Source organism: Rhinatrema bivittatum, chromosome 1 (assembly GCF_901001135.1).
Source record: "Rhinatrema bivittatum chromosome 1, aRhiBiv1.1, whole genome shotgun sequence".
Taxonomy (NCBI): Eukaryota; Metazoa; Chordata; class Amphibia; order Gymnophiona; family Rhinatrematidae; genus Rhinatrema; species Rhinatrema bivittatum.
Genome location: NC_042615.1, coordinates 727,934,363 through 727,957,652, shown reverse-complemented (window position 1 = coordinate 727,957,652; position 23,290 = coordinate 727,934,363). Strand labels below are relative to the sequence as shown.

Genomic DNA, 23,290 nt, shown 5'->3' with positions numbered 1-23,290 from the left:
ACCACATCCTCTGGCAACAAATTCCAGAGTTTAATTGTGCGTTGAGTAAAAAAGAACTTTCTCCGATTAGTTTTAAATGTGCCCCATGATAACTTCATGGAGTGCCCCCTAGTCTTTCTACTATCCGAAACAGTTTTCTGGTTGAGTTTTCATTTGCTCCATTTCTTCTCCAGCTTCTTGCACACTCTTTTTAAATACTTGCAATTCTGGTTTGAACCAAGGGTTGGTTTGAAGTTTTGTTGGGGGTCATTTTTCATGGGGGTTATCTTATCTATGGCCAATTTGAGGTCCAAGTTCCAGTTGTCTACTAGTCTGGCTGTGGAGGATTGATTGATTGATTGATTGATTGATTGATTATTATTGAATCAGAGGACACTTTCACCTGGTCCTGCAATTGCCATGAATTTTTATGCTACAGATCTGCTTTAATGATGATATTAATGAAATATTGTTTAATGTATAATACTCTGCATGTTCACCAACATTCTCTAACCTATTTCTATTAATTACAACTAAAAAGATATAACTACTAAAGCTCCTAATAAATTACTCATATTATAGTCATATCCCCCAAAAAATTAGTATATAGCATGGTCTAAAAATATGTATTGATATATCAAGAAGTTTGCAATTACTATGCTGATATTATCTGGGGGGGGGGGTGTTCCACACACCTCTCTCCGTTCTACAGATTCAAATAAGACAGAAAATAATACAGAAAAAATAAAGTTTAAATCAATCTACAGGAGTTGTGGTTGCATGACTTTTTTTTAGGGCTTCCAGACCACAGCTGAATAGGATGGCAGACAATAATGACAGCTCTCCTGACAATGAACATAAAGGAACTTCCAAATGGCTCATAATATGAAAAAAAAAAAAAGCTGTACACAAACTGAACAGCTGAAACACGAAGTAGAACCGGCAATAATACATTTTATCTTCACAGAATCAGGTGTATATAAAGGAACCTGAAATTTAGAAACTGGGGATCTTTTTTTATTATTATTTCCAAAATACTGAGAACAGCAAGAACTATTGGCAGTTTACGTTTATTTATCTAGAGAGCAGCAAGAGAAACGGAGGCATGGGGGATAAAAAAAGAAAAGAAGTAAAGCACTGCAATTCCAAGCCACATCCTTTGATAGGATTCGAATATTGCACCTTTATCATGAAAAGGGCAGGGAGAAAAAAAACAAGCTGTTCTGTAATGTCACACAAGCAGTATGAGACAGCCATGCTACTGAATTTGATTATAATGACCTTCTGATGACGTTAGTAAGATGCACATATGCGATACTATTGCCTTTGCCGTCATGCATCACATTTCCAGTAACCGGACTGGATAGCCAGCACAAAAATAAATGCTATCCGCTGTGCAGATCAGCAAACATTTTGCCAAACGGGTCAATACTAAGCCAGAAGCAGACAACCGTCACACCCCTCCCCTACAAAAAAAAAAAAATCGTACACATAGCGCAAAAAACCCCCCCAAAGAGTGGTTTTAATGTAGTTTATTGTTCCTCTTGATATTCCGTAGTCCTCCAACTTACTCGGTAACCCGCTAAGCAGTAGGAAGGCAATAGTAATTTTTATTTCCTACACTGCCCTGCCAGTGACCTCAACCCTGGCCTGGAGGGGCCACTTTCTCATGGGGAGAGGGGTAATTCAGTCCTCACTCAGTCATTGCTCTGCCACTGCTTGCCCTGCTCATTACTTATGTGTGCTGGTTTTATGATGTGGGCTACTGTCCACAGGGACCGTGTTGGGAGAGATTACCGAATGCTTTGTGTTTAGAATGGATCTGAAGTACACAAGGTGAAAGGCCAGGGCTCTTTCCACTAAGTCACCCACTTTATCTCTCTCTCTCTCTCTCTCTCTCTCACTCCCTCTCTCTCTCTCTTTATTATTAATGGTAGCAATGCATAAAAAAAAAAAGCGCGTCTTTGAAGCCTTCCAGATATACGAGCCTACGCATTTCCTGAGTGTTTTATATTACTTCCTAACCACACATGGAAGTAGCGGTAACACTTAAGACCATAGTTAGAGATTATTATGCTGCTGTTTTACAAGACTTTCAGTTCTGTGAAAGCCAGAATGTCTGAGAATATAATACATTTGAGGGTTTTTTTGTCCTATGTGCTGGTGTGTCTTGTGTGTGGGGGGGGGGGGGGCAGGGGGAGGGGCAGAGGAAACCTGTACTTTTCATATTATAATACAATACAATAATCAAAGACTTCTTTGGAAACCGAGCTCTGAAATGGACCAGTGGGGACTGGCGGGTCTGGAATCAGGGTGCTCTGCTGTTAATTGTGAGTGTCATCTACCATTAGAGGGCACTAAACCACCCTGCATTCATTCTGCTAGGGGAAAAAAAAAAAAAAGGTGATGCAGAAATTTGAAAAATGAAAGGAGGAAGTCCAGAGCATTCTGAAGTTAGAAAAATGACTCAAACGAAGAATGACAAAAAAAAAATGTAGTGAGGTCAATCATTTACCAGTCTGCTTTAATACGTGACTGCAGGTGGTGCAACAGCGCTTTGTGTTCATGCCCACTTGCATAGAAAATGTGGATAAAGCAGGACGAGGGCCAGCCTGAGGCACCCAAACAACTGTCTTCTAATATTAGCACGGCTGTATTTTTGGATCTATTATAGTCTGTCCAGACAGATCCCATTGTAACGGGATCTTTTATTAAAAGATTAGCATTATCTCCTGCAGTTGGTGGAAAAAAATCTGTTATCGCTGAGTTATTTGCAGTTTGGAAGAAGGGGGGGCGGAGGGGGGGGGGGGTGCTGGGTTTAGGAATCAGTGGAAGTACAAATCCGAGTGACCTGCCAATGTCCAAGAATTTGTGTCTGCATACTTTTCTGTCTGTTGTCCTTTGGGGCTCAGAAGCGAAAGAATAGAAATTTAAGGGGAGGGAAAGGCAGCTTTTGAATAAACAATACCATTTTCCGTGAAGTAATCGTTTTGTATAAAAGGAAATATCGCCTACTCAGTTTCATTCAGCGGTGCCAAAAAATGTTATAAATGAGAGACCGCCAACTTTCTGTGAAGAATGCCAGACTGTGCTTAATAAACTAGTAGTGTAGAAGTTCATTATCGATGGGGCAATCGCTGGGGCTCTGAAAGGAGACCGCCTACGTCGCCCATTCCAATCTAATACTCCAGACACTGCAAGTGAAAAGATTGTCACTTGAGTAAAACCCTAGGTATTAAACTTTTATTTGTTTTTGACAAGTCCCAGAGAGCGAGATGCGTGCATCAGACATTTAGCTACTGTTTGAGATATTAGGACTTAGATTTATTAATAGGAACAACTCTAAGGTGGGAAGGGGGAGTAAGTCATTACAAAAAATAATAAATAAATTAAAAAAAAACAACCCTCCGGAGACTTCATTACATTTTACTGCGCACTGAAATATCTGCAGCAATAAATATTCATTTCCGCCTAACCCAGAAGCAGAGTCTTTAACTGGCTGATATTAGTTTGTTGGTGATATTAATGTTCTTTGACCAATGAGGACGGTAGGTGGAAGGAAAGATCACTTTTTTTTTTTTTTACTTTGATCAACAAGCAAACTGCTTCTTGTTTTCTGAAATGTGCACCCTATTTGCAGCCTATGCTTTGTAGGTCTTCCTTGCACTAGCTGGTTGTCTTTTTTCTCTTCTGCAAAGCTCAAGTTATTCTTACCAGTCTGCTCTTACGCTCCCTGCCGCCACTACCCAAACAACAGGCGAAAAGACGCCCTCGTACATTAGCTATCATTTCATTTACCTAAAACAGATAATTGGAAAGGGTTTCCAGAAGGTGGAAAATGTCACCTGATTCAGAGTGAACTTTTTAAATCTCCCCACCCCCAAACACACACACATTAGGAGACCGCCCACCGCAGACAGCTTAGACCCCCTTATAGATTTAAAGAGAGACTGCATTCAGAGGCTGACGTTCATTCAATAGAGCGATCATAAGCAGAGACCAGGGTTCCCTTTACTACACCAGTCTATCTCTCCACTTGAGATTGTTTTTGCTCTCATTAGGACTGAGGATGTTAAATCAGAGAATCCAGCCGGGCATGCTTTTACTCCTGACTCTCTCCGTGTGCCACTTTATGGAAGATCGCACAGTTCAGGGTAAGCCCAGGAGAACTTCTCCTTCCACTCTTACTACTTCTCTGTCGTGTATCAATTCTTTTCTTTGCCTTTGCGTTTGTTTCATTTTGTAAACGTCGTTTCCAAAGACATCGTGAATGAAAGTTTGTCTGCATAGAACTTAACGATCCAAAACTTAACAGCTGTGGAATTTTTCCTTATATGTCAAAAAAGATCTTTCACTTAATCGGACTTGACAACATTAGGAACTTTTTTTTTTTTGGAGTTTTATTACAAATCATGCAAGGAAAACTTTTCTCAGATTCCCCACCACCCAGCCTTTAGATTTTAGTTCTCCTGCTGTGTTAAAATAGTTGATGAGTTAGAAATTACAGTTATAGTGCATTTCCAGGAACCTTCCTAAAAGCTTATAAATACCATGTTTGACATCTCTGTAATTTTGTAAAAAAAATAAACTAAAAAGAGAATGTGTTGAAATAAAGTTTATTCAAGTTGACTAAAAACATTATTGACAATTGGAATGTTATTGGAAAGAGTTTCCTAGACAACCCTTCACTGAATAATCTCTCTTGATACCGCCGGAACACAAAAGGGAATAATTTGCTGAATTTTATTTCTTAAACTGATCCATATACAGACCAAATAGTAAGGAGCTTAAAAAAAAAAGACTTCTTTATCTTAAGTGATTGGCGAATTAAACTTTTTTTCTAAAAGGAAGTATTTTTAAATTTTTTTTTCTAGATTCTTAGCTATGCAGAGCATAAATTTAACCCACAAACTTAACAACCCAGGGAATTAATACCAGAATCTTTTGGTATTGAGTTGTTGGAGAATGCACATTGGTAATTCACCAAGGATTCATCCCAACCGAAACTATCAGCTCTTGGAATCCAAAGGGGAGTTGCTTGGAATAGCGTTCTTGGCATGGACCCTTAAATGACTACACATTACATTCACTAGTAAAACAAAATGTTACAAATTAAAGAGCAATATGTTTCACTGAGAAACCACAAGAGTACGCGAATTGGTTCTCTTAGCATTCCTTGCCTCAGTGCCTAGGGTTTACTGACAGATTTCTTTGCGGGAGGGATCGTGTTTAGACTTGGACTGCAGCAATTTATTTCTTTTTTTTTTTTTTTTTGGATTGTCGCTAACTTTTTTGAAGAAAAGAAACGCCTCCAAATGAGCTGCAGAAGACAGATATTTCGAAAGACTTTGCTAACAGACAAATGTTACCAGTCATATCATTGCAAAATGGGTTGAACTGATTCTGTGTATGTTAAAATGTAGCGGGGGGGGGGGGGGAGAGGGGGAAGTTAATTGACTGGGGGAGGGAGAGTTGATCAGAGTGGTTTTGTATTTTTAAAAAACGAGATTATTTATTTCATTTACTCTTTTTTTCTGAATTGCTTTATCTTTTTGTAACTTCTGTCATACATCTATGCACTAATTAAATTAGATAACATGCATATTTGCAATGTCAAATAATGCTCGTGTTAATCAAGTCATTCTACTGTACTTGCGGTTTGTCCTAGTGTTACTCCAGGTTATGAAACAGGACAAATAAACAGTCATTGCAAGGCGCACGTGTTGTGTCTGGGTCACTGATAACTGACATTGATATGGCTGGGGCTCTCTATTGCAGCTGGGAATTGTTGGCTGCAGCAAGGCAGGAACGGTCGCTGCCAGGTTCTCTACAGGACTGAACTGAGCAAGGAGGAATGCTGTAAGACGGGCAGACTGGGCACCTCCTGGACTGAAGAAGACGTGCCCAATAGCACTCTTTTCAAATGGCTGATTTTTAACGGGGGAGCCCCACACTGCATACCATGCAAAGGTAGATTTTCTCCTTGAACTTTACATATGAGCTGAACAGTTTTACCAGCGAGCTTCATCCTGCAAAAAGATATATGAAGTACCTAAACTACTAGAGAGAGAGAGAGTGAGAGAGTGTGTGTGTGTGTGTGTGTCGATATCCATGCACACACACACAGTGGTAATTTTTCAATAAATAAATAAGGGTATCGGTTCTGGGCTAGGCAGCTTCCACCTTTCACTTTTTCCAATGGGGAAAAGGAAACAAGTTCATACAAGTTCCAGGTCAACGACCTGACATGACATGGCATAAAATCACAACTGTGTATGTGTGTGTCTACTTTCATAAATGTAGGGCCTGATTTTCCTGTGTGTTTTTAAATCTCATATTATGAATGGTATTCCAAGGTTACAATCTTATTCATTGAGATTCATGCAGTGATTTATTAAGAACAGTGTACCACTGTGATCCCATGGTTTGTTTCATTTATTAAACAGATGTTTTATTGGACATCATGGATTCTTCTAATTACACACACACACACACACACACACACATATATATATAGTCCTTTATAGCTAGCTATAGCTTGCTGTTTTAACGATTAATTATCAGAAATCAAGCGAGGGGAAATGACTTTTTAAAATGGTATCCCCTTTTCCCATTCCATTTAGAAACCTGTGAGAACGTGGACTGTGGACCTGGGAAAAAGTGTAAAATGAACAAGAAGAACAAACCTCGATGTGTTTGTGCTCCTGATTGCTCCAATGTCACTTGGAAGAGTCCTGTGTGTGGATTAGATGGCAAAACTTACAAGGACGAATGTGCTCTTCTGAAGGCCAGATGTAAAGGGCAACCAGAATTAGAAGTGCAATACCAGGGCAAATGCAAAAGTAGGTTTACAGAGATAAACTCTAAAAGACTTACGAAGTAAACTGCATAGGACTAGACATCTTTCCTCGAAGTGCTGTAGTGCCGTTATGGGATGAAAAGTACCATTTACAATAGACGGGTAAACCTGTTGTTTAGAGATACTCTACAGGTTCAAACATATCAAGTTGTATTCAGCTGATTTCCTTATATGGTATGTGTACAGTACAGGGTGCCTTTTTCAAACACTGCTATAGGCTTTTGTTTTGATTCCATGTACGTTTTTCAGTTCTTCCAAATCTTCTGGTTAACTAAATTTGTTGCTTATCTTTTTTACCCGTATCTTATTTTAGAGACTTGTAGAGATGTCTTATGTCCAGGCAGCTCCACGTGTGTGGTGGATCAAACCAATACTGCCAACTGTGTGATGTGTAATCGGATTTGCCCGGAGACTACATCCCCAGAAGAGTATCTCTGTGGGAATGATGGAATAACTTACGCTAGTGCTTGTCACCTGAGGAAAGCTACCTGCCTCTTGGGTAGATCTATTGGATTAGCCTACGAGGGAAAATGTATCAGTAAGTATTCTGGTCTAGGTGAAAATAGCTAGGCTTTTTAACTTATAGAGAAATCTTCACACGACTGGCCCGATAGGTGAGATGAAAAACACCTCTTTTAAATCATATTTACAGACATGAATGATGTGTGTTTTGAGGATATGCAGAATATGCACAGTTTTGTTTCTTAGCTTTGCTGTTTTCCTTCAAAATATTCTTATGCCAAATTGCTGTTAAACTCATGGTCAAACATTGAAAACTCGACTCTGCCATTCCTTTGTAAGACAAAGCTTTGAAACCGGCTTCCCTTTCCACGGCATCCCAAACTGATTAGCAAACCATCGGACAGATAATCATTTATCAACAGATTTCTCCCATTCTGGGCCGATGAAAAAAAAAAAAAAAACTTTGATAAATTAGGACCGAGGCGCTTCTTACCTTTTCATTGGAATGCAAGGGCCTCATTCGAGAAAGGTTTTCTGTCTGTGAGAAAAGCCTTTGATAAAGCTGGTTAGAAGCTTGCAGTTTGAATTTAGAACTTAAAATTAGCAAATTTGGCAGAAAAAAAAATAGAAATATGTAGAGGCAGCGGAGGTTGCTCTTTTTAAACTCTTATTTTATATTTTAGAAGCAAATTCATGTGAAGATATCCAGTGCAGTCCTGGGAAAAAATGCCTTTGGAATTTCAAGGTGGGCCGCGGTCGCTGTGACTTATGTGATGAGTTGTGCCCGGAAAACAAATCGGATGATACAGTCTGTGCCAGTGATAACACCACCTATCTAAGCGAGTGTGCCATGAAACAGGCAGCCTGCTCCTTGGGGGTTATTTTGGAAGTAAAACATTCTGGATCGTGCAACTGTAAGTGAGTTTTTTACTTTGCAGAAACTAAGTCTTCTGAAGGCAAGCCCTTGATAATGAAGACTTGAGTCTTAACAAGTGCAAAGAATAACTGCACAGATTTGCCACAGAAATCATCTTGACATCAATCAGCAGCTGCGGTAGTAGTTGCTTGGAACACCTTCAAGGTCATGTTATTAGCTAGGGGTTGCCTGAAAACAATTTTACATCTCTTTTCTTGCCTAATGTGTTTGCTTCTCTGTGCTTGGCTGTGTGCTTTATTAACGCTTCCATTAACCTAACTTCAATCAGAAAAGCTTAATGTTAGCAAAGGGCTGCTGTTTTTGCGCAGCTGCCTATACTAACCTTGAAGGACCCAAGCAGTAAACCTAGAACACAAGAGCGCTTTTTATCTGATTTCAGGAATCCCGCAAATAAAGCCAAAGCCAGTGATTCTTCACAACTTTCTGCAGTTAAGACGTCATAGCTTATGTAAAACAAAACAAAATAAACAAAAACGTATTGCGTAACAGTAGATGCCAAAGAGCATCACTGCAAGTCACATAAAATGCAACGCTGTATTATGGCTGTTCAAAGGGCTTTGAAAACATGCACTGAGCTTCTGCGCTGTTGTTGTCCTTATTTAAACAACAGCTCCCCTGTATTCTCCCATATAGCCATTATTGAAACTGAAGAGCCAGACGAAGACGAAGAAGAGGAAGACCCGGACTACTACAGCTTTCCTAAATCTTCATTTCACCGGTAAACCTCCATCACTATTGAACAGCCCTTTGGCAAGAAATCATGTCCATACTGTAAATAAGTGTATGCTTATTTATTTTGAAAAACAAAAAAGTATACATATAGTTGAGTCTGGTAGACATTTATTTATACTGTGTCATGTTTTATAATTTATACATTAAATGTCTGGTTGACTGTACACCTTGTTTTGAAGAAATATATTCGTCAAAGGAAAAGCAGTGTTATTTATTGTGAGAAATCTTGCTTGTAAAGTAAAGCTTTTCTTGTAAACTGTGTCCATTCCTTATAACTCAACCACTTTGCTGTGCTGTCACCTTTTCTTTCACCGATGTTAACTTTTTTTCTTTAACACATTTGCATGTCGGTTCCTGTATGTTTATTTATTGGATTTTCTTCTACTGTTCTGTACATATATCCTTCGGGTTTTGTTTACAAGGAATCTTGACTGACCAAAAAAAAAAAAAGGCTGTAACAAAGAAAAATAAATTGAGGTGCAAGAAGGCTATCTTCAAGGAAACATGCTTTTTTTTCATTCTTCCTAGCTGTGATCACAGAGTTATCTGAAAAAGTTTTAACTTATCAGGATGTCCATCCAAGTCAAGACAAATGATGCAGATTCTTCAAACCAGGCAGGGTGGAAGTACCAGAAAAAGGGGTTTTCTTGTTTGTTGGCTTTGTTATACCCTAAATAGGTGTATTTAGTGTTTCCTTTAAGATGGCTCAGCAATGCCATTTCTCCTTTTCAACTTATATCAAAAGCTATATCAGTTCAAGTTTCTTGCTCTTCACAGTACTTTTCTTCTGAAGCAATTTTATATTTTCAAACATGGTAACTTAAATATAAATTCATTTAAATATATAGTTTTGTACTTTTCTACCATGTAAATGTGCAATGTATATAAAAGTTATAATGTGTATTTGTAAATAAATTCTGAGTGCAAAAATAAAAATTGGAAATTTCCCTTTATATATTTCTTAGTGCCGGACTGTAATAAAGTTGATGTAGCAACCTACTACTAAAGCTGAAATCCAAACAGTAACAAGTATAAAATAAAGTTGTTGATAAAAGCTATTACTGTATAGTTGGAAAGTATCAATAAAACAAAGGTAAATACTGCTAATTACATAATAGGGAGGAGAAGATAAAGGAATTAAAAGAATCAAGATCTTTAAAGCCCCAATTAAATATGAGTATGCTTCAGAATCTTTTATTCATTTTGGTTCTACTTGCCTTCATGAGAGAACATGTCATCTGTAAATGGGACATTTGCTCCTGTAGCTTATCCTTTTGTAGCTTTTCTGAGGAGGGGTCACATCTGTCTTCCTCCAGAGCCAGGGCTTCCAAGCACCTATATTTCCAGCCTGGTGAAGTTCTAACATCCTAGTTTTGAGAGCTGACAAATGCACACACTGAAATGTTTAATTACATAACCAAGATTAGAAACAAAGACCCAAGAAAAAATTCTTATAGTATTAAGAGGAAATAAGTAAAAAGTCAGCACTGATTGCTCCGTGTAATATTTTGATCACATTTGGATGCATAGCTAAAAAATTATAATCGTTTTCAAAATGTTGTACTTTTAAAACTTTGAAGATTAAAAAAACAAAGGGAGTGGATGAAGGGGAAGGAGAGAAGGACTTAAATTCATTCAGCACACTCGGAACATATACCTTCAGTGTTCACCATGCAGTTTTAAAATACAATCACTGCCATAGTAAACGGATGTCAAAGGTTTGTCCACTTCAAACTCCATTAAAAAAAATGTCATGAAGTACAAACGAAAATAATTGAATGCAATTTGCCAGTCCTTAAAGGATCAAGAAAATGCACGCTAATTCCATCCCGCTCCCCATAGTCTACTAAGTCAATGCAAATCATCCCCACTCATTTCGAAGAACCAATATCATCACCTGTACCTAGAAAGCAGTCTTTACTGCAATTTCAGAAATAAATTATCTGACACAAAAACGCACACATAACAGTAAGACTAAGAAAAAGATGAGAATATGCAATTTGCTGATAATGTCGGATTAACCCGAGTCCCAGAGGAAGAGGAGGAGGAGCGGATGGGAGCTGAACGAGGAGAGATGGAGAAAGCAAGCCCCTACCGGGAATAGTAAGGAAAAGCAAACCGTATCGTCCACTGCCAGTACCAAGACAATACGGAGAATTACCGGCCAGGAATGCAAAAAGTATATTATCACATTTTCGCTTCCTTCCAAGCATTTATTGGAGTCTTTACAGAAGGAACTAGACTGTGGATAGAAGCTGAAGCTTCTATTGACTTGATACTAGACAGAAAGAGCTCAATCTTTCTGGCTGTCTCTCAACTGTCTTTATAAATAGATTGATGGGTAGGTAGATACACTGTAGTGAAAATCAACCTGGTGCTTTTTTCAGCAACCATTTTGCACATTAACCATAAGTATTCATTTCAATCTTTCATTTTGTCTCTCTCAACACAGGTGGTATTTTCAAGAACTTCTAGAAAAGTTTTAAAATCAGTCCTATCCGCACAGTTCTCCTTTTTAAACTAAATCGGATTTCAGTTCATATCAGTCTGCATTCATATACGTTCTTTCCAACTAATTATTAGAATTCAAACATAACATTCTTAATGGTACAGAAAAACTGACAGCTATAAAAATCAACTAGCAAGTGGCATGGCAAAGTTATACCAACATACTAGCAAAGCAAAACATAAACAGTACAAATAGGTTTATTGCTTTGAGGTAATGATTCCATTATTCAACTAATAGAAAAGACCAACTGTGTGAAATTTGTGAAAACTACAAAAAGAGATAACAGTATCACAGCTTAAAATATGGGTAGCATAAGTGTGTCATGATAATCTTGGCCATTCCCCGCCTCCTCAAGTCTCTGTATTATAAGTCTCTATTGAGTTACCTCTTGTTGTATCATAAGTCTCTATTGAGTTACCTCTTGTTGTATTAACCTATCCTTCCAATCTGCTCTCAAGTTTTCCCCCCTCCCAGTTATGCCCCCCTGTTATAATGTATTTTCAGACTTGTTGTTCAAATGTGAACCGGTATGATGTCCCTACTAATACCGGTATATAAAAGATGTTAAATAAATAAAAATAAATAAATTTAGAATGTGTGTGTTGTGAAGAAAACAGAGAGAAAACTTCCTGAGCAAGGTTTCCAATACCAAAGTAAAAAAAAGTGGTAGATTGGAAAGATGATAAATTGCATGACTAATATTTTTGCTCACTGTTCTCACCCTTACTATCAGGCCGATACAGTAAAGCGCAGCCACGGTTACCCTGCTTCTAACCCGCTTCAAACTCACAATTTGGCCGCGTAAGTCCAACCCGCGATTCACTATCCCTTTTAACTCATCCTTACCGCTTCTTTAAATCAACCGGTAACCCTTTCCGCCCGCAGCATGTATATGAGATATAAACGCTCTGATTAGCTATTCCCTCCCATACAGTAATGTGCGCCCCAATTATCTCCTTTTTAACCTGTAGTTTTGCCACGCGTTTAACCTGCTAACTTACCGCCTACCCTTACCCCTGCATTAGTGTGGAGCGTCAGGTCAGAGAGACGAAATTTCATGGGAAAACGACCCCCTCACCCCCCAGGACCCTTACCCTGGCGTTAGTGTGGTGTGACAGCAATAGGCAGGCTCTGGTCAAAATCCCCCCTCCCGAAGCAAGGCGCAGGGCAAAAATCGGCTCGACATGTCATTAAAACAAAAGTAAATAAAGTGTAATAAAAGTAAACTTACTGCATGTGAATTTTCTTTGAACAGTCCTCTCTCCCCTCCTCCCGAGGCGTGCACTGCAGCTCCCCTGCCACCTGAGGGCAGCCGGCGGCGAAAGCAGCTTCCAGCAGCCCCCGCTGGCGAAGGTGGATGAATGGACACCCGTACGCCTGAATGAATGCACGCCCGTATGTGCCGGCAGGCGTGCATTCATCCAGATGGGAGCCGGCGGGCGTGCATTCATTCACTCACCTTCATCGGTGGGCGTCCATTCATCCAGGTGGAGGGAGCCGGTGGGCGTGCATTCATCCAGGCGGAGGGAGCCAGCGGTGAAAGCGGCTTCCAGCAGCCCCCGCCGGCGGTGAATGAATGCACGCCTGTGTATGCCTGTGCGTGCAATTTTGGCGCTCAAGGCGTGATGTCACGACATTTGACGTCACGGTGTGTGACATCAACGTTCGCTAATGCACTGCCTTGAGCGCCCAAATTGCACACACAGGGGTACACAGGCGTGCATTCATTCACCTTCGCCAGCGGGGGCAGGGGAGCCAAAGCGGCTTCCAGCAGCCCCCACCGGCGAAGGTGAATGAATGCAATTTGGGCGCTCAAGGCAGTGCATTAGCGAATGCCGACGTCACACGCCGTGACGCCAAATGTCGTGACTTCACGCCTTGAGCGCCAAAATTGCACGCACAGGTGCACATTCATTCACCTTTGCTGGCGGGGGCTGCTGGAAGCCGCTTTTGCCGCCGGCTGCCCCCGGGAGGCAGGGGAGCCACGGTGCGTGCCTCGGGAGGAGGAGGAGAGAGAGAGGACTGTTCAAAGAAAATTCATATGCAGTAAGTTTACTTTTATTACACTTTATTCACTTTTGTTTTAATTTTCGCCCTGTGCCTTGCTTCGGGAGGGGGGGAGAGAGGACTCGCAATCCCCCCTGGTACCTGTCATTTCAAACGTCATTTGAAATGACAGGTACCAATGATTGCTTACTGTGCTTCGATTACGGTATCTTGTTCATTCCAGGTGGTGCGGGGGGGAGGGAGGGGATAAGACCTAACGTGATTTGGGTTATAAAACGTTGGCATTGCTGACTATACCGCACTCTGTTCAGATTTATGAATCCATTCTTGTTCTGCTGTATTGTATATGTTTGTGGTGCTTGGTATTGTACTGTTCCTTTTCTTTTTGTTGGAATTGCCAATAAAAAAGTGCTTACATAAAAAAAAAAAATGACAGGTACCAGCGCACCCAGGATACTGTATAGGCGCTGTATAGCGCTCTATACAGTAAAATGGATTGCGCGGGCCTAACGCTTCATGAACGCTTCTTGGACGCGGCTTGCATTTGCATGCTATTTAAATACAGTATCGAGCGGTAGGTGACCCGAACTGTGCGTACAGCAAACGTGGGTGCGCCTGGCCCTAATGCACCTTTTCCTACCGCTCCTTACTGTATCAGCCTATATATTAGGGGGCTCATTCACAAAATATAGCATTTAACAGTACCAGACATGGTGCTGAATAGTACTATTATGCATCAATTTAGCACTCAAGACATTTACAAAGAAGCATCCAATTAATTATATGCATTTTAATTTATGTGCTATCTGAAAAAAAGCTGGGTATAATACTGGCACTGTAGCTCATGCTGGCACCTGAGCTCTGTAGGTAAGAGATTGGGTGGGAAGGAACACAGTTTTTTCCCAATGATTTCTAACTAGATAGGACGCTTACAAAACTGGCCCAATGTGAGCAGCTATATAAAACAAACAAGACTGGTGCTAGTTTTTTTGCCGCCATGTGCGAACAATTACTGTGCTGCCCATTCCCCACGATTCATTCATTCTCTGTCCTGGCCCATCAAATAAAGCCCAGCTCCCTCCTGCAATACATATTTTTAAAAACTGACACCCCCCCACCCCTTCACCTCTGTCATATATGCAGAACACAGACAGAACCTCACCAAATACACAATCAAGAGACCAGAAGGTATACACAGAAACGTGCTGAGAAGAACTGAACTGGAACCCACAACAAGCCAGCCTCTACGTGCAGAGCAACAATGGAAATATAGAAACATTACCATTCTTCATAAAACATTAAATAATAAAATCAAGAAATATAAAACATCAATCATAGTAATAAAATCATATTCATAAAAAGAATACATATTTCAAACCAGTTAATGTATATGAGTATCCAAAATTTCCCAAACACCAATAAAATATTTCAAAACATCTGTTGAATAAAAAATCCAATAATTAAAAAAGTGTTTTATTTCCCCCCAAAATTAAATATTTCAAAAGAGTAGAAACATCAAATTACACCAATAATTAAAACTAATAACGATTTAAAAATATCCTGCTCTCCATACCTGGGATTTCCAGTCACCCTGAGACCATCATGGATTGGGGGAGATAGGGACTTACACATTTTATCTTCCCTCTCACCCACACGCACAATAACACATTAATTCTCTCACACATACACAGGCTCCTTCTACCTCACAGATACATCATGTACATATGTGTGTGTGTGTGCCTGTGAGAGCCTATATGTGTCACATAGTCTCTCACAGGCCCACAAACACACACACACACACACACAGGCTCTCACACACTCACAGGCACATAGGCTCTCACACATATATGTGCTCAGATAGACATGTAGGCTGTCACACAGACACACACACATAGTCTGTCACAAATACAGACATAGGCTCTCACAGAGACATAAACACATAGGCTCTCATGCACACACATATGTGCTCACACAGACACACACAGATGCTCTCACACAGTCACTTACACACATGCTCTCACAGGCACACACGGGCTCTCACTCACACACACATACAAGCTCACCTCTATACATATAGGACCTCCTATTGTCATCGGGATGAGCTCCACCACGGCCCAAAGGCCTTCCTACTTGGGGGAGGGGGGGGGGGAGCGGAAGTTGTGCGTGGGCATGAGTGCACACACAAAAACATGGGCCACTCCTTCAGCCGCCAGCAGCCTCTCTTCATCTTCAGCCGCCAGCAGATTGAGCTCCGCCAGCTGTCGGCAGCTCCTTCTTCAGCCACCAGCAGGTTGAACTGCACCGGTGGCCCTGCAGATTCTCCTGCTGCCGCTGGCCCGCCGTCCTCCCCAGGTGTCCCATCCCCATACTTTATTATACTAAATAAACTAGAAGCTAAACTGGCTGATTCCTTTTGTTTTTGCAGATAGTTCAAACAGATCACCTATCTAGTAAAATGTAACTAATCTTTAAATATGTATACATTGTATCTTTTGGATATTTTAACAAAATGAAAATTCTGTTTAGGAATGTATGTATACCGATTAAATCAGGCCTCTTTCATTATAATATCTATGCAGTAAAAAAAGTGCATATATCTATCTATCTACAGTATATGCATCCTCTGTGCTTGATTTAAGCCTTGCTTGCTCACTGTATTAATGAAACTGAGAGCCACATTTAAGCACTTGAAAAACTTAGGACAGGAAAACAGTTTCAAAACTCCTGTCAGTCACCTGGTTATAGTAAAAAGTTTGACCCTGCTAAGAGTTTTGCAGGTTCTCAATGGCAAACTTCCCAACTAGGTCCAACAATTCCTGGAGCTCTAAGACATACTATGGCACAGTTTTTAAATTGCTGTCCTGCGCTTCTCATGCTGCTGTTGCTGTTGTTTTTCCCATACAGTAGTATGGATTCTATCTGGAGTGCTATCAAAGTCTCTTGAAAGAGTTTGGGCATGAAACGGGTATCCTGGTCCTTGAGAATCTCCCTGGGGATTTTCACTTAAGAGACTTCAACCAATTTATTAGTGTCCTGTTTGGCTATGGCCGACCTGAGAAAAGGCTTTTGGGTATCTGGCAGCATAGTCTACTTTGACTTGTTAAACTCATATCCATTGGCAGATGTTCAAGGGGTCCTATCATATCACCTCTAAATCTTTCAAAAGGATGAACTTACTAAGGGTAATCATACCACTGGGGCAGGTTTGTGATCTTTCTGACTGACCATCTGCCAGTGAGGGAAGAACATACAAAACCTAGCAACTTCTGAATGAATGCAGGCTTAGCAGAACTATTGAAAACTTTCTTTCTCTAGTCATATTCCTTCCCAAGTGCCCAGTCCACAGCACTAAATGTTTGAACTGAAGCACCTTGCCTTTAAAGACCTTAGACCAGTTAGGTTTCTTAGCTTTGCCATTAATTCTAGTGATTTACTGCCAAGCTTGGATCAGGCGAAACTTGGGCACCATTCACTTTCCTGTAATCAGAGCATCTGCTCTGGTGAAGGGATCATCCCGTTCTATTTGAGAGCCCCTGGATTTAGCATGCTTTTTCTGGAGATGACTTTCTTGGGAAGTCTTAACCACTGCGATCTATGCCTGCTTATCTAGGCAGATTTTTTTTTGTCTTGGGTTGTGGGGGACGGAACCAGGTAGTATACATTGCATGAGGAAAAAGGAAAAAAGTCCCACAGGATGGCAGGACCCATTGTATCTCTGGATCTCTGTCCTCCCCTGGTAAGGCCTTTCCCCTATCCAGGTGTGAAAATGAGGCCAATTTGTTTCAAGGAGTACTGGGAAGGTAGCCAAGGGATCACACACACTATGACGATCACTTATTTTCTCCCCAATTCCAGCTTTATCATTACTGTGGGGTAAGGGAAAACATATAAAACATAAAATGTTTTATTATTTCAGTAAGGCAACTCCACAAGTTTATACACACACCGACTTAATGGCGTCCCCCGACACGGTCCCGTGTTTCGCCACGGGCTGCATCAGGGGGGATCGCCACCGCAGGGATTCACAAACAAGCTGAAATATAAAGATATTGACAAATATCAGGATAATGAAGGGACTTACAGCCGACAATAATAAAGTGCATAGAATGTATAACATACCTGACAGCAGCATTTGAAAAGTGACAGGGAGCGCAATGCCCTTCATAGTTGACAGGTATTTAAAGGAGACAAAAGGCGCCAAAACCTACAGGAGAGAGAACCACGTGAGTCAAAGGACTCCATTCATTGGTTCCTGTTCCTGTAGTGCACCCTAGCAGTAACCGGAACCAGCCTATCCTGCTTGCGGATTTAAGTGAATAGAAACCATTCAATCTCCCGATTTAGTCCTTTCGGGGATACTGTATCTAATGTGAAGATCCAACGTTGCTCAATCCGACCCAACAACTCAGCATAGTTACCCCCCCGTAAGGGCCGTGGGACCACCTCAATTACACAAAATGAGAGATCTGAAAGAGAATGTGATTTACTGATCCAATGGTCAACCAGGGGTTCCTTTTCAAGCTGCAGCCGTATGTTAGAGCAATGCTCTATAATCCGAGTCTTTACCATCCGGGAAGTTTTCCCAACATACATTAAGGAGCACGGGCAGGTAATGATATAAACAACTCCTGACGTGGTACAATCAGACTGAAAATGCAACTGAAACCGTTTTCCAGTGGTGGGATGTGTAAACCAAGTGGTAATACACGTATAAGCACATACTGTGCACCAGCCACAAGGGTGATGGCCAGGATTGCTGATAGGGTCCCGTGACACCGGAAGGTCCGAATGAATCAATTTGTCTCGTAAATTTTTACCCCGACGGAAAGTGAACCGAAGGGGACCAGAGAACAAGTTTTGGATTCCCGGGTTGGCCCTCAACGAATCCCTACCTCCTTTTTAACAACCCTAGCCACTTTGGCACTCACAAAGAATTTTTTTCGCTTTAACAACACCTTTTATCTTCAGATTAAAGGGACGGCCATGGGTGCCACTATGGCCCCGAGTTTGGCCTGTCTCTATGTTGCGGAATTTGAGAATTCTTTTGTATACCCTGCTGAAGGTTTTCAAAATGTTGCACTATGGCTCCGCTATATTGACGACATTTTTTTACTGTGGCTAGGTACTGAGGTACAATTTTTCATGTTTTTTGATCGGCTCAACACAAGCGACCCCAACCTTCAATTTAATTGTTGTGTACATAGGTCTCAGATTGCTTTCTTGGATGTGCTCGTTTCGGTGGATGGTGGTCGTTTTTCGACCACTATTTACCGAAAAGACACGGACCGCAACACCTTGCTCTCCTTTCAAAGTTGTCATCCCAGCGCATTGCGTAAAAACATCCCAACTGGTCAATTCTTTAGGTTGCGCAGATTATGCACCACTAACAGGGAATTCTTAGATAAAGCACGTGACATGGCATCCCGGTTTTTATCTAGGGGTTACCCTAAAGCTGTGGTTAATAAAGCATTGAAACGCGCTTTATACACCAATCGAGATTTACTATTTGTCCCCTCTCGTCATTCTGAACCCTCAGCTACAAACTGCATCCTTCCTTTTTCTACACTCAGTCGTCCCATCACTGATATGATCCGTAGACACTGGGAGGCCCTATCTTTAAATACCTTGTTCTCTGGTCCCCTTCGGTTTACTTTCCGTCGGGGTAAAAATTACGAGACAAATTGATTCATTCGGACCTTCCGGTGTCACGGGACCCTATCAGCAATCCTGGCCATCACCCTTGTGGCCGGTGCACAGTATGTGCTTATACGTGTATTACCACTTGGTTTACACATCCCACCACTGGAAAACGGTTTCAGTTGCGTTTTCAGTCTGATTGTACCACGTCAGGAGTTGTTTATATCATTACCTGCCCGTGCTCCTTAATGTATGTTGGGAAATCTTCCCGGATGGTAAAGACTCGGATTATAGAGCATTGCTCTAACATACGGCTGCAGCGTGAAAAGGAACCCCTGGTTGACCATTGGATCAGTAAATCACATTCTCTTTCAGATCTCTCATTTTGTGTAATTGAGGTGGTCCCACGGCCCTTACGGGGGGGTAACTATGCTGAGTTGTTGGGTCGGATTGAACAACGTTGGATCTTCACATTAGATACAGTATCCCCGAAAGGACTAAATCGGGAGATTGAATGGTTTCTATTCACTTAAATCCGCAAGCAGGATAGGCTGGTTCCGGTTACTGCTAGGGTGCACTACAGGAACGGGAACCAATGAATGGAGTCCTTTGACTCACGTGGTTCTCTATCCTGTAGGTTTTGGCGCCTTTTGTCTCCTTTAAATACCTGTCAACTATGAAGGGCATTGCGCTCCCTGTCACTTTTCAAATGCTGCTGTCAGGTATGTTATACATTCTATGCACTTTATTATTGTCGGCTGTAAGTCCCTTCATTATCCTGATATTTGTCAATATCTTTATATTTCAGCTTGTTTGTGAATCCCTGCGGTGGCGATCCCCCCCGATGCAGCCTGCGGCGAAACACGGGACCGTGTCGGGGGACGCCATTAAGTCGGTGTGTGTATAAACTTGTGGAGTTGCCTTACTGAAATAATAAAACATTTTATGTTTTATATGACTTTCAAAGTATCTTGTCAGGATTGAATATTCACCTGCACTGTGTGTACTTTGCGATTTTGCTTGAGGTGCAGTACTTGCTCATTGTTGCTTCTTGGTAAGGGAAAACATCCCATGTATATGACCAATATTTAGAGGAAACTGTGACCTTAGGCTATTGGGGTTAATCAACTTTTGTAAAACCAGATCTTATGTGGACTCACAATCAACTAGTCCTTTTGAACTCATCCCATTCACCCAGATAGGATCTTCTAAGCCTTGTGTCAGTGCCCTGAAGTAGAAATGGAAATATACTTGAATGTGTAATAGATAAAGGAACAGTCACTGTCCATTTATCTGGTTTTTCTACATTGTTCACAGAATCTCCTAAGTAGGGGCTTAGGGCCTTAATTCTGGTACAGATCCTGGGTAGGCTACTTCCTTTTTCCTTGTTAAATATCTGAGTAGGTTTCTTGCTTCCTTATCTTGTGGCTAGCTCAATAGATCTTGGTGGTAAGGGTTCTGGGGTTCTCCAGCACTTTTGTCCCCTTTTTTCCTGTCTCCAGAGTCCCTTAGTGCTATACCCACATCCTGGAGTTAAATATACAATAGTGAAATCACCTCAAGTTGGAGTAATATCTTCTGATTCATAAAAATCCCTCTAGTCAGCATACAGTCATTTCTAGGGGGCACACTTGATATTGTACAAACTAGGTTGCAGCTGGGCTAGAGAGAGTTCAAAGAAGTTGCTTAGTCACAATGAGATCCAAAATAGTAATGACACTTTTTTCTTCTAGTTTGAGCTAACACTTGCAGAATTCATGCAGTCGTAAAGATAAGGCCCTTGGATGGATCCCTGTCTCACAGTATAGCTTCTAGAACTTAGAAACAGAAAAATGATGGCAAAAAAGATATGGCCTGATAGTCTGCCAATCCACACCAAGGGGCCGATGTAAAGCAAATGTTGCTTACCTGCAACAGGTGTTCTCACAGGACAGCAGGACGTCATCAGGATAGAGCCCAATCACAGAAAACTTCTGTCAAAGTTTCCAGAACTTTGACTGGCCCCTATTAGGCATGCCCAGCGTGGCACTAATCCTGCAGCCAGCAGGGGTCCCCCCTTCAGACTTATTTGAAAGCTACAGGCAGTGCTGAAAAATAAAATAACAAAACATTATGAACCCAACACCGCAGGGCGGCGGGCGGGTTTCGTGAGGACTAACGTCCTGCTGCCCTGTTACAGGTAAGCAACATTTGCTTTCTCACAGGACAAGCAGGATAGTAGTCCTCACATATGGGTGAGTACCGAGCTGAGGATGTCCGAACATGCACCAAATGTACCCAAAGGCGTGCAACAGGCACAACAACTGAGGCGGAATTTGGTAGAGGGCATCCTGAACCCCACCGGGCAGGCAGAAGGATGTTGGTACATCACGTTGTAAACAGGTTACGAAGGACAGACTAGCCAAAGATGGAATCCTGTCTTCCGGCTTTGTCCAAGCAATAGTGGGCTGCAAAGGTGTGGAGAGAACTCCAGGTAGCAGCCCTGCAAATGTCAGGAAGCGGCACCGATCATAGGTGTGATACTGAAGTCGCCATGGCCCTCACAGAGTGTGCTTTAACACGGTCTTGGAATGGAATGCCCGCTTGCTGATAGCAGAAGGATATGCAGTCTGCCAACCAGGAGGAGAGAGTCTGCTTACCCACAGGCTTCCCTAACTTGTTAGGGTGGAAAGAGACGAACAATTGAGTGCTTTCCCTGAGGGCAGCTGTACGGTCTAGGTAAAACGCTAGAGCCCGTTTACAGTCAAGGGTATGCAGAGCCTGTTCTCCTGGGTTGGCATGGGGCCTGGGAAAAAAGGTAGGTAGTATGATGGATTGATTAATATGAAAATCCGAAACTACCTTAGGTAAGAATTTAGGGTGAGTGCGGAGTACCGCCTGGTCCTGCAGAAGTTTAGTGTAAGGCGGATAGGTAACTAGAGCCTGCAATTCACTAACTCTGCAAGCTGAAGTGATAGCCAAAAGGAAAATCACTTTCCATGTGATATATCGAAGGTCACAGGAGTGAAGAGGCTCGAACGGTGGTTTCATGAGCTGACCCAAAACCAGATTAAGGTCCCAAGAAGGGGATGGAAGATGTAGTGGAGGCTTGATATGGAGCAAGTCCTTCAAAAAGCGTGTTACAAGGGGTTGTACTGATATAGGGACGTCCCCGACACCTTTATGCAGGGGTGGGCAATTCTGGTCCTCGAGGGCCGCAAACCGGTCGGGTTTTCAGGATATCCCTAATGAATATGCACGAGAGAGATTTGCATGCACTCTGCCTCAGTCATATGTAAATCATTTTCATGCATATTCATTAGGGATATCCTGAAAACCTGATCGGTTTGCAGCCCTCGAGGACCAGAATTGCCCACCCATGCCTTTATGGAAGGCGGCTACTGCACTGTCATGCATTCTGATGGAAGAAGTCTTTAGATCTGGCTCAGATAGATGCCAGATATAGTCCAGAAACTTCGGGATTGGACAGGAAAAGGGGTCAAGGGACTGAGAAGAGCACCATGACGTGAACCTTTTCCATTTGTAAGAGTAAGATTTTCTTGTGGAAGGCTTCCGTGAAGCAATCAAGACACTGGAAACTGGTTCTGAAAGGTTAAGTGGTTGAAGGATTAACCTTTCAACATCCATGCCATCAGGGATAAGGCGTGAAGAATGGGATGGCGTAGGCTCCCGTCGTTCTGAGTGATCAGAAGCGGGTCCTATCCCAAGGGAATGTGCCTGCGGATGGAGAGATCCTGAAGTATTGGAAACCACACTTGGCGTAGCCAGTGAGGTGCTATCAGGATCATGGTTCCCTTCTCCTGACGTAACTTCACGACAGCCTTTGAGAGAAGAGGAAGTGAAGGGAATGCATAGAGCAGACCGGTTGCCCACGAGAGGGAAAATGCGTCTCTGGGCTGAGAGTGTTTGCTGCGAATGAGAGAGCAGAATTTCTCTACTTTGCGGTTTTGAGGAGACGCAAAAAGGTCTATCCGAGGACATCCCCATTGTTGGAAGATGGAGTTCGCCACCGAGGGGTTGAGAGACCACTCGTGCGGTTGAAAGACACGACTCAGCTTGTCTGCGAGCACATTGTCCACTCCCGGTAAGTAGGTGGCCCTGAGGTACATCGAATGGGAGAGAGCTTCTGCCCAAATCTGTGCAGCTTCCTGACACAAAAGAAAGGAGC

At 41.9% G+C, this 23,290-nt stretch overlaps 1 protein-coding gene and 1 long non-coding RNA gene across 4 annotated transcripts in view; one reads left to right on the top strand and one right to left on the bottom strand.

The window, feature by feature from the left end:
• The first annotated feature begins 3,765 nt into the window (after positions 1-3,765).
• On the top strand, positions 3,766-9,921 carry FST (follistatin). Of its 3 annotated transcripts, none has more exons than XR_003852712.1 (7): positions 3,766-4,133; positions 5,758-5,949; positions 6,603-6,821; positions 7,152-7,376; positions 7,984-8,214; positions 8,617-8,955; positions 9,498-9,921. XR_003852712.1 is itself a non-coding variant. In XM_029577474.1 (7 exons), the coding sequence occupies exons 1-7, from the start codon at positions 4,049-4,051 to the stop codon at positions 9,517-9,519; spliced, it is 1,059 nt and encodes a 352-aa protein (XP_029433334.1). In that variant the 5' UTR covers positions 3,767-4,048; the 3' UTR covers positions 9,520-9,921. The 3 variants fall into 3 exon arrangements, 2 of the variants coding, with proteins under 2 accessions (XP_029433344.1, XP_029433334.1); XM_029577474.1 differs by having other exon boundaries at positions 3,767-4,133; positions 8,871-8,955; XM_029577484.1 differs by lacking the exon at positions 9,498-9,921 and having other exon boundaries at positions 8,617-9,474.
• A 158-nt stretch (positions 9,922-10,079) lies between these two features.
• LOC115076271 overlaps positions 10,080-23,290 on the bottom strand; it is a 53,356-nt gene continuing 40,145 nt past the window's right edge. The window contains exon 3 of the long non-coding RNA XR_003852719.1: positions 10,080-10,365. This is a non-coding gene — a long non-coding RNA (uncharacterized LOC115076271). The remainder of the gene's footprint in view (positions 10,366-23,290) is intronic.

Coding starts and splice junctions, on each gene's coding strand:
- FST (XM_029577474.1), top strand. CDS start 4,049: ATGTTAAATCAGAGAATCCAGCCGGGCATGCTTTTACTCCTGACTCTC. Junction 6,822..7,151: donor ATACCAGGGCAAATGCAAAA/GTAGGTTTACAG, acceptor ATCTTATTTTAG/AGACTTGTAGAGATGTCTTA. Junction 8,956..9,497: donor CCTAAATCTTCATTTCACCG/GTAAACCTCCAT, acceptor CATTCTTCCTAG/CTGTGATCACAGAGTTATCT.